Source organism: Mauremys mutica, chromosome 16 (genome assembly GCF_020497125.1).
Source record: "Mauremys mutica isolate MM-2020 ecotype Southern chromosome 16, ASM2049712v1, whole genome shotgun sequence".
Classification (NCBI taxonomy): Eukaryota; Metazoa; Chordata; order Testudines; family Geoemydidae; genus Mauremys; species Mauremys mutica.
The window spans coordinates 31,290,379-31,301,537 of NC_059087.1; the positions used below are offsets into that span (position 1 = coordinate 31,290,379).

Consider the following 11,159-nt stretch of genomic DNA (forward strand, 5'->3'; position numbering starts at 1 on the left):
GGAACCTCCAGGATATCCAGATCACATGCCAGATTCTCAGCCCTAGGTTACATTCAGGATTCTTATGATCTTTCAGAGACTAGAGCTAGGTTCTCCTTGTGACTCTAGGCATCACACGCTCCCTAAGCCCCTTTGTATCTGACACATGCAACTCAAGTTACAGCCTCCTTCTCTTTTGCTGTACTCACTTAAACTCCAGGCATTTGGTGATCTCCTTCTGCAGATGCATCACCTCATACAACAGGTTCTGGAGTTGCAGGTGATAGGCGTCTACTTTCTGCTTTGCCTGAAAGAAGAATGTGAGCAGGTGAGTGTAAAAATCACAGTGCAGATAAAACCGGAATTAATAGAGCAATGTGCCTAACAGATGGCAAGGACCAATGGCTGCCATTTGGAGATGGCAGATATTAGGGAATGGCCATGGTGAAAGCCAGGAGATATCATAGACACTGGTTGGCACCCCACCACCAGCCTGTACAAAATGGCCTTGAGCTCATTACTAGTGGGGAGATCAGGGCATGCAAGGTGAGAACCAAATCAAATTGGATGTTCTTCTAAAAGATCTGCTCTAGTTCAAAGAATTAATTCTCCAGTCTGTATTAGATAGGTCTAACCCAGGGGTCTAAAACATGCGGCCCGCGGGCCGCATGCGGCCCTTGGAGCTCTTCCCTGCGGCCCGCAGAGCTCCCCCAGTTACTTCCTGTCGCCGCCAAACTCCCCTCACCCCCGCCCCCCTCCCCGAGTTATTTTCTGTGCCTAAGCTCCCCGCGCGCTGCTCCCCAATGTTTGGGGCCAGGTCTCTCCCCTGGCCCCACCTGCCGCCCCCACGCGCCTCCCCCCAGTGTCTACCAGCCCCCACTTGCTGCCTCCTCACCGCCCGGGAGCCTGCCCGGGAGCTCACGCTGACTCCACTCTGACTCCTCCGCTATGCCGGCTTCTGGCATCACTTGCTGCCGCAGGGTCCTAGCGCCCCTCTGCACTAGGCCCAGGGCAAGCTGCCCTTCCCCTGCACTTCTGCCCTAGCCCTGAGACTCTCCAATGCCCCGAGCCTCTCCAATGCCTCAAACCCCTCACCCTCAGCCCCACAGCCCTCACCCCTGCACCCCCTCCTATCCCCAAACTCCATCCCAAAGCCTGCACCCCCACCCCCTGCCGCAGCCTGGAGCCTGCACCGAGCACAGAGCCTGCACTCCAGACCCCCTCCCCCACCCAAACTCCAGCCCAGCGCCTTAGGCAGTAAATCTAAGTGCGTGTTTTGTCCTTTGAGTGAGGTGCATTACTGAGTGTATATATTTATTAAAACTGCTTGGAAATGACTTCGTCAAAAAAAAGAACACTCATGGAAGAAAAGAGTTTTCCAAGACAAATGGGAGAATTTATATTTTTTCACAGAGGTAAAAGATAAAATTCAATGCCTTATTTGTCAGCAAACGATTGCTGTTCCCAAGGAGTATAACGTGCGTCGGCACTATGACACGATGCACCGTGAAAAATATGATGCATTCACCGGAAAACTCCGAGAGGAAAAAGTTCAGCAACTTAAAGCAGCATTTGCCAAGCAAAGAAATTTATTTTCAGGGATTAACAAGTCTAGCGAAGATTCAGTAAGAGCAAGTTTTGTGATAAGCGAAATGATAGCTAAATCATCGCGACCTTTTACAGAAGGCTTATTCATAAAAGAATGTCTTATGAAGGCCAGTGAAATTTTATGTCCTGATAGGAAGAAAGTTTTTGAAGGCATAAGCTTGTCTGCAAATACAGTTGCCTGCAGGATAACGGATTTAGCTGATAATGTGCAAAAACAATTGATTCAAATGGCAAAAGACTTTGAAGTATTTTCAATTGCTCTTGATGAGAGTACAGATGTATCAGATACCGCACAGTGTGCAGTGTTCATTAGAGGTGTGGACTGCAATTTGAATATAACTGAAGAATTGCTAGACTTAATGCCACTGAAGGGTACCACAACGGGACGTGACATATTTCAAGGATTGAAAGAGTGCATTGAAAAAGCTGCGCTGCCATGGAACAAACTCGTATCTTTGGCTACGGACGGTGCGCCATCAATGTGCTCTGAAAACATTGGTGTGGTTGGATTATTGAAGACCAAACTGAACAGCCTCAATATACCAGGAATTAGCTTCACCAGTATACATTGTATTTTGCACCAAGAAGCCCTGTGTAGTAAAAGTCTACAAATGAAAGAAGTTATGGATGTAGTTGTTAAAACTGTTAATTTTATACGTGCACGAGGGCTGAATCACAGACAGTTCACTTCTTTTCTAGCAAGTATGGACAGTGAATATGGGGAACTTCTGTATCACACTCAAGTTAGATGGCTGAGTCGTGGAAATGTTTTGAAGCGTTTTTTTGCACTTAAAGAGGAGATTGATTCTTTCATGAAAATGAAAAACAAGGAGGTTCCACAGCTTGCTGATTCCACTTTTATCTGCAACCTTGCTTTTCTAACAGATGTAACTGATCACCTGAATGCACTGAACTTGAAACTTCAGGGTAGAAAACAGGTGATAACACAGATGTATGACAGTATTAAGTCATTCAAAGTCAAGCTTACTTTATGGGGGAAACAGCTGACTGCTGGCAATTTGGTCCATTTCTCAACTCTGAATTCCTTAGGAAAAGTTGAACCCAAATCCTTGAAAGAATATGCAGAGATCATTTCTAACTTACACAAACAGTTTGATGTGCGGTTTAAAGATTTCAAGGCACTTGAACCACATTTTCAACTTTTTTCATCACCATTTGCTGTTGAAATTGACAATGTTGCAGAGGAAATGCAGATGGAGTTAGTGGAGCTTCAGTGTGACACGATTTTGAAGCAGAAGTATACAGATGTTGGAATTCCAGAATTCTACAGGTTTCTTTCACAAGAAAGATTTCCCATGTTATTCTCTGCTTCTGCAAGGATAATGGCAATGTTTGGAAGTACATATATATGTGAACAGTTTTTCTCTTCCATGAAGATTAACAAATCTGTGTTAAGGTCAAGGCTCACTGATGAACATTTGCAAGCAACACTGAGATTGGTTTAGTCTCAGGATATCAAACCTAATATTGATGCTCTGGTTGATGCAAAACGCTGCCAGCTAAGTGACCAAAAATGAAATGACTGTCAAAATTAGCACTGACGTTTCACATTACAGTTAAAGAAGTTAATAAAAAAGTTAATAAATTGACTTTTAATAGCATACTATATTTTAATACTATACTACTATATTACTCTTCATTTTTTTTTCTGCCTACCTCCAGGCACTTCCCGCCACCAAGCCGCCAAACAGCTGTTGGTGGCGCTTAGCACTTTCCAGGAGGGGGTGTGGGGAGTGGGGAGCCGCGCGCTTAGGGGAGGAGGTGGAGAAGAGACAGGGCAGGGGCGGGGCCTCATGGAAGGGGTGGATTGGGGGTGGGGCCAGGGGCAGCAAGGGGGCGTGTCAGTGATGCGGCCCTTGGGCCAATGCACTAGTCCTCATGCGGCCCTCGGGGTCATTTGAGTTTGAGACCTCTGGTCTAACCTATCACAGTGGTCCCTTCTGAATCTATAACTATTGCAAACAAAAGCTGCCAGATCAGAAGAGAAGCTGGCTTGGTAACTCTATATGCCTGCTATAAGGACACTGCTAAGGCTTTTCATTCCTGCGGGCACTACTCACTGCAAAAAAGTGTTGCAAATGGGAAACCAGTGACGGGGTTAGAGCAAGCATGCAGGTATGTGGGGTTCCAGGAGCTAGCCAGTCTGGGAAGGTTCTAAGGCAGTGGTCCCCAAACTTTTTACCTCACGCCCTCCCTTACCCATCCGCATCTCCCCACCCCCCCACACACACTGGGAGCGGGGCCAGAAGAGGGACTGTGGCTCCGGGAGGGGTGGGCACAGACAGGAATAAGGGGGCAGAGGCTGGGATGGCAGCCAGGGACAGCAGCGGAGCTGGGTGGCACTTCCTCCCTGCCCTCTCTGGGGGCTGGCCGCACACCAGTTTGTGGACCCCTGTTCTAAGGAGTTCAGTGGTATCAACTCAGCTTACTTGGAAGTTTCTGAGTAATTAATAAGGGTTTATCTTAAACACAGTGTTTGAGATTTACCAGTTACTTCTACATTGATACAATATCAAGATGACAATTACTGGTGCTATGGTAATGGGTGAATTAGAAATACCTAGAGAGGATTTTGATCCCTGCAGAAATCTGGAATCTGAATAAGCAACTTGATTCTCCACATTAAAAATAAAAAAAAGGATTCATGCTGAAGCAAGGGACAGGCCATGCCAAGTTGTGGGGAAGAGGCTGCTGCGATTAGCAACAACCCAGCTTCTTAGCTCGCTCCGTGGGTATTTACTTGATAAGAACTTAAGTTTTTGTCAGGAACACCCATCACTGTGTCTTTATCTCCCACCCAGACCCGTGAATGGTCTGATTGTACCGACATGGATACTTCCAAGCAGGCTCTCCAGATAGAACAGGAGGGAGAAAATGCAGGGCAGCATGGACTGGTACTTGAGAGCCCTGAGGCCTATAGCCAGCTCGGCTGGGTAACCTTGGGCCAGTCAATTCTCCTCCCTGTACAATGGAGAAAATGATACACCTCCTTTGTAAAGTGCTTTGAGAGCTAGGGATGCAAAGTTCTACACAAGAGCGAGGCACTATTTTCTTCTCAGCCCTGCTGCACATCAGATCAATAGCAGCTTCTTGACTGTTAAATCATGCCTGAGACATTAAGAGGTGCTGCTGCTTCTTCATTCATTCTAGTTATTAGATTATCTGCTTCACTTCAGTGGGGTTTCCCTGTAAGCCTCTAACTCAGAGACCACTTGGATCTAATCCAGGGTGCACTAAGGTACCAGACATTAACACCCCTTCTCCCTCTGCCATTCCAGAAGATCCCTAACCCCTCTGCCATTCCAGGTAGCATCCCTTTCAATCTCCAGCCTCCACTGTACCTCATGGGTCTGATCTCTCCCCTTCTTTAGTCGAATATGAGCCAAACGGTTGAGTTTCTTCAGGGTCATGAAGTGCATGCAGCTCTGGATTCGACGCTCTTCTATCGCAACAGCCTGACAAGGCAGAAGGAGAGCTGGGGTAAGGAAGTTTACTCACTAGTAACTGTTATTTGAGTAAATTGCCACTGCAGAGACACTGTTACTGTGCACGGGAGAAGTAACTAGAACAAGCAGGGATCTGCAGAGCCTGGAAATAAGATGCACATTTTTGGCAGTGAGGGTAATAAACTAATGGAACAATTTACCAAGGGTCAGATGGATCACTGACAATTTTAAAATCCAGATTGGATGTTTTTCGAGAAGCTCTGCTCTAGGAATTATTTTAAACAGGTCTTCAGCCTGTTATACAGGTGGGCAGATGGGATGATCGCAGTGGTCCCTTCTGGCTTTGGAACCTATGAGACAATTCTCAAAGGTGGAACACTGGTTAATATCTCTAGGACTTCCCAAGGTGCCACACATTTCCAGGCTCACTGGAAACAGACATGTGGGTTTTCTCTCCACACTCTTTCCTTAGTCCAGGAAGGGATCGGAATCACAAGATTCCTCGTGGGCTCAATACAGGGCTCTTTTTTGCTCAGGGGGCCGGTTTCATGACACCCTTCACTGGGATTTAAACCTTTCAGAGACCAAGTGTGTTTGGTTCAATCATCAAACAAGCCTGACTATTACCAGTGAATCTACCCTACCCTGGAGGCACACAGACTTCAGTCAATGACTTGCACCCTTCTTTCCATTGTATTAGGTGTAGTGACAGCTGCTAGCCTGACAGCCCTGGCTGAAGTCCTCCTCTCAGTCACAGAACAGCCACAGCACAGGCAGCTGCAGTGCCACCTTTCCCTAAGAGTATGTCTCAGCTCTGATGTGGCCATCCTGTGGGGGCAAGAGGTGAGTTAAGGTCCATGCTCTTCGCTCTCTAAACAACGGTCATTAGAGTCAGTTTGCTATGTGAACACCTGCCCAGCAGGAACTTGAACGAGACCCACCAACTTGCTTCACATAGGCCCCCAAACAGGCATCAGGCCGGGGTAATCAATAACCTGGGCTGGATTCTCTCCTGTCCCCACACCGCTGTCCTGAGCTATTCAGTCCTCATATGTTATTTGGTTTTGCTGAGACTGTAATAAGTGCCTTCCCCCTTTGTGCAAATTGCTAGGATGCCATGTGGATTTCAAACCCACTGCTTTCCTGGAGCAGCAGAAAGGTATTTAAAAATGCTCAGGGGAAAGAACTCTAGGGGCTTCTTCTTACACTGTCTTTGCTGCCTTTGCTCTTCAGATCCTGGATTTCTGCCATGAGCCTCTGAAGTTCCTGGCAGGTTTGCTTGTAGAGTTCATAGTCTTTGTTGGGATCTCGGAGTTCCACCTCCGCCTCTTCACTGTAATACTTCACATCCTGCAAAGAACCAGAAATACAGAGCAGCACTTAACACTCCTCCCGCCCTCTTCTGAAAAGCCTCCCCCCATGGGGGTCTCTCAAATCGACACTCCCTCCATTCCAAGTTTAAAGCAGCTTTATGCATCCTGAGAAGATCTAACTAATTGTTGGTGTGGCAAACTCCACCAGGGATCTCAAAGTCTAGTGAGCTAAGTGTCTCTTACACTGTCACCAGAGACCAGTATCGGTTCCAACCCCATGTAGTTTGACAATCAAGAGAGGAAAAAGAGCAGTGAGTAAAGTTCTTTCAATATCAGACAGGATGGAAGACAGTTCGTTAGCACTAGGCTCCAGTTTAGTTGCCACCCACACCCAATCCCCCCTCAATCTTTTCAGGGCCTCCTAAAACACCCCAAGATCTTTTTGGGGGCCATTGCAAACTTGTGACACAGCAAGAAAATTGCTCAGAGAGCACAAGGTGCAAACTCTGGCTCCCAGGGTCATAAACCATCTTTTCTCAGGACGCTGGCGATTGCTACTGGCAATTGTTGCTAAAATTCCCATTGACTTCAGTAAGAGTAGTGTAAGGCCAACCCTGAGTGCTTTTGAAAAGCTCACCCTTATAATACAGCGTACACGGGGGGGGGGGGCAGGGGGGGAGGTGTAATATTTTTCTGATGTCAAGAGCTTTCAGAACAAAGCCGTGAGCTGAACGACAGACTCTTCCATTCCTACAGCCCTACAGGCGTCTGATCTGCATGCAGAATCGCCACAGGCTTACAATCGCCCCACCCCACCTGGTCAGGGTCAGCCCTGCTCCGCTTGCTCTCCTGCGGGGCCCCGTCAGTGCGGATGACCTTGGGTTTCCTCTTCTTGCTCGAATCAGACGACATTTCTTATTTCACAGGCTGTGGAGCAGGAGAGGAATACAAAAATAGCTTGTCTCCAAAGGGGACTTCCTCAGTTCCTTTGGAACAAACCAGAGCTACTGTCAGAGCACTAGTACACCAGTGGGAGGGTAATCCAACCCCTCCCTCCCTATCCTAGTCACTACAACTCATCGCTGAGTCCTTTCACTGCCTCCCCATTTCACTGTCAAACCTCCCCTGCTCACTTCTGAGGCCCTCCAGCACTCTGCCTCATCTGCTTATCCCACCTAGCCTCATCATAGCCCCACCCCCAAGGATGCGTCAATGCCTCATTGTCTGTCTGCTTTTCCCCACAGTCATCTCTATATTGTTTTCCATGCCATATACATGAACGCCCTTTGCTTTGGCAAGCCAGTCCCTGTCCTCATTCAAATCCCTCTGCCTCACTGCCTGCAAGGAACAGCCCCAGATGTAACCAAACTCAACCCAGCTGCTTGACCTAACTGCTGGGACAGGTCTGTTCCCAGTGCTTGGGCACATCACAACTAACATGGCACCGTTAGCTCTTCGGGGGCCTTGTCTTGCTCGCTGTCCATGGAGAACTCAGCACACGTGTGGGGGCTGCAGATAAAATCACCGTCCGCAGAGGGGATGGGAGTGAGAACCCCGCACCCCGCTCCTGGTCTCTGCTCTGGGGGGTTCGCTCAGCCAGCACCCCCCCGGACCAAAACAGCAACGCGCACACGGAGCCTCCTTCCAATGGCTGGGGGAGGGGCAGCGAGAACAGCTCCCCCCAGAGCAGCGCCCCGACACTGTCCTAAGGGGCCCGGTCCCAAAACACACCGCGTCCCCCGGCACCTGGAGCGAGAAACCCCCTCACACGCAGCCCCCGCCCCAGCGGCCCCCCGCGCTTCCCCCGCCGAGCTCCCCCCCGGCCCGGCCCGGCCCGGCCCGAGGGGCCCCCCCGCGAGCTCCAGGGGCCCCGCCGCGCTCCCCCCATCCAGCCCGAGGGGCCCCGCCGCGCTCCGAGCCCCGCCCCCTCACCCGCCCGGCTCGAGGGGCCCCGCCGCGCTCCGAGCCCCGCCCCGGTCGCTCACCGGGCTCCCGACCCGCCACCTCCAGACTCCGAGCGGAAGTGCCGGGGCAGGAGGAGACGAGTCCGCGGTCAGCGAGGGCTAGAGCGTCCGCCAAGCTATAGCGCCCTCGGGGCGCCCTTAGCGGAGCTGCAGGAGGGAAGGGGCCGGACAGACCCCTCCACCCACAGACCCCCCCCATACACTTGGGGGAGGGGCCCCAAATCCCCTAGTGGAGTCCAGAGACCCCGAGTCGCTGCCCCTCATCTGCAGCACGTGGGGGTGTCTCCCCTCGTCTGCTCCGCGCTTATGGGGCAGCTGGGGGCCAGGCAGCTGAATGCCCCCAGGGCGGCTCTGCCCCACAGGCAGGGGGTTCAAGGAGGAGATGGGGGTTGGCGGGATGGGACATGGTATCGGGGCCCAGTTGGGCAGCGCTTGGCAAGAGGAATCAGACTTGCTGAGCAGGGGCGGCTCCAGGCCCCAGCACGCCAAGTGTGTGCTTGGGGCGGCACGCCGCGGGGGGCTCTGCTGGTGGCCGGGAGGGCGGCAGGCGGCTCTGGTGGACCTCCTGCAGATGTGCCTGCGGAGGGGCCACTGGTCCCGCATCTTCGGTGGAGCATCCGCAGGCACGTCTGCGGGAGTCCACCGGAGCCGCAGGACCGGCGACCGGCAGAGCCCCCCCCGCGGCGTGCCGCCCTGCTTGGGGCGGCGAAATGGCTAGAGCCACCCCTGTTGCTGAGGTCCCCAGGGCCATGAGGGGAGGTTCTGGCTGGTTAGTCCCTGTCCCCCCGCCCACACTGCCCACTCCCCATCAGGCTGGAGAGGGGTCTGCACCCCCACTGCTGGGAATAGCAGGGGTTAGAGCTGTGGTTCCCAACCTATTGATCATTGTGGGCTGCATATGCGGCCCACAGTATGTTAAGTGCACAATATGCTGCCACAGGTTGAAAACCACAGCACCCCCTCCTGCTAAAACTCCCCACAGACTCCAGGCTATGCCCAGCACCCCTCACCTAAAGAGCACCCCTGGCTTGAAGTGGTTTCCATCTGTCATGGAGTCCCCGGGCGATGCTCTGGAACTGCTCCCCACAAAGCCAGTCAGGACTTTGGGGAGCCTCCTCTCCCTTGGAGCAGACTGTCCCCAGGGCAAGAAGCTCACACGGCTTCACCTCCTGGGTCTCTCCTTGGAGCATTCAGTATATGCCCCTCCGTGTGCTTCCCACAGCGAGTCAGCCCAGGCAGGGTCCTGGGGAAACCAGAGGGTCCTGCACCCCCACTTCACAGTCAGATGTGACTCTCAGCCAGCCAGTAAAACAGAGGTTTATTAGATGACAGGAACACAGTCCAAAACAGAGCTTGTAGGTACAGAATCCCTCAGCTGGGTCCATTCTGGTACCCAGTGAGCCAAACAACCGTGTCTGCCCTCACTTCTTGTCCCCAGCCAGTTCCAAACTGAAACCCCCTCCAGCTCCTCCTTTCTGGACTTTGTCTCTTTCCTGGCCCAGGAGGTCACCTGATCTCTTTGTTCACCTTTAGCTAGTCCCTTGCAAGGGGGAAAGGGCCCTGGCCATTTGTTGCTAGGAGACAGATTGTCAGCCATTTATACACACTGGATACTTTTAATGCATTGGGGAAACTGAGGCACCCACACAGTATTCAGAGGAAACATTAAGAACAGTTCCACTATTGTCACACCATCATATTAATAGAATATCAGGGTTGGAAGGGACCTCAGGAGGTCATCTAGTCCAACCCCCTGCTCAAAGCAGGACCAATCCTTAACCTACCTAAATGGTCCCTTCAAGGATTGAACTCATAACCCTGGGTTTAGCAGGCCAACGTGCAAACCACTAAGCTATCTCCCCCACAGGTCAGTGTTTACAGTTTGGTTCATTGGCTCTCAGCCCTCCCACTATAAAAATTATTCCAGCACCCATGCCAGAGACCTCGCCACAGAGCGGGGCCAGGAGCAGAGCCCCAGGGCCAGGGTTGGCAGCCAGGACCCCAGGCACAGGGCCAGGGTTGGCAGCCAGGACCCCAGGCACAGGGCCAGGAGTGGAGTCCCACATAAAACCTGGGGGTGCTGCAGCACCTCTGCAAACCTCATAGTTCATGCACCTTTGCTACTCAGCGCCCTCCACCCCAGCCCCTCACTGCCCAGAGCCCCTCCCCAGAGATCCACTCACCAGACCGCTGCTGGCAGGAGCACTCCAGCAGGGCTGCCTGTTGCTGTTTCCCCATCAGCCAGCCCCACCTCCTGCCAAACCCAAAATTTTGATTTTTTTTTCTTAGCACACAGCTAGGCTGCTGCCGTGTGCTAATTGGGCCACATGTGGCCAAGGGTTGAGAACCAGACCACAATACAATAACTGCTTCCTCCTCCCCGGCAGGCAGAGAGCCCCTATGCTCCTGCCCCTGTTGTTCCCAGCACCATGGGAACCTGCTTACAAGAGGACAAGAACGAGAAGCTGGAGGTGAGTCAGCAGTGTGCTCTTGTTGCCAAGATGGCCAACGGCGTATTAGGCTGCATTAATAGGAGCATTGGCAGCAGATCGAGGGAAGTGATCATTCCCCTCTATTCAGTACTGGTGAGGCCACATCTGGAGTATTGTGCCCTCCACTACAGAAGGAATGTGGACAAATTGGAGAGAGTCCAGCTGAGGGCAATGAAAAGGATTAGGGATCTGGGGCACATGATTTATGAGGAGAGGCTGAGGGAATTGGGCTTATTTAGTCTACAGAAGAGAAGAGTGAGGGGGGATTTGATAGCATTCAACTACCTGAAGGGGGGGGGTTCCAAAGAGGATGGAGCTAGGCTGTTCTCAGTGGTG

General features: G+C 51.7%; 1 protein-coding gene across 6 annotated transcripts in view; it reads right to left on the bottom strand.

Annotated features, from left to right (window-relative positions):
- The window catches only part of THOC5 (THO complex 5), a 32,789-nt gene extending 21,899 nt beyond the window's left edge, over positions 1–10,890 (bottom strand). Inside the window, exons 1-5 of one of the 6 annotated variants that reach the window (XM_044989965.1) lie at positions 10,515–10,890; positions 7,184–7,294; positions 6,261–6,404; positions 4,950–5,063; positions 189–286 (exon numbers count right to left, since the gene is read on the bottom strand). In XM_044989965.1, the coding sequence (XP_044845900.1) occupies positions 189–286; positions 4,950–5,063; positions 6,261–6,404; positions 7,184–7,279 (452 nt within the window). In that variant the 5' untranslated portion in view covers positions 7,280–7,294; positions 10,515–10,890. The other 5 variants (XM_044989962.1, XM_044989964.1, XM_044989966.1 and 2 more) reach the window with 5 other exon arrangements.
- Between the last annotated feature and the right edge of the window lie 269 nt (positions 10,891–11,159).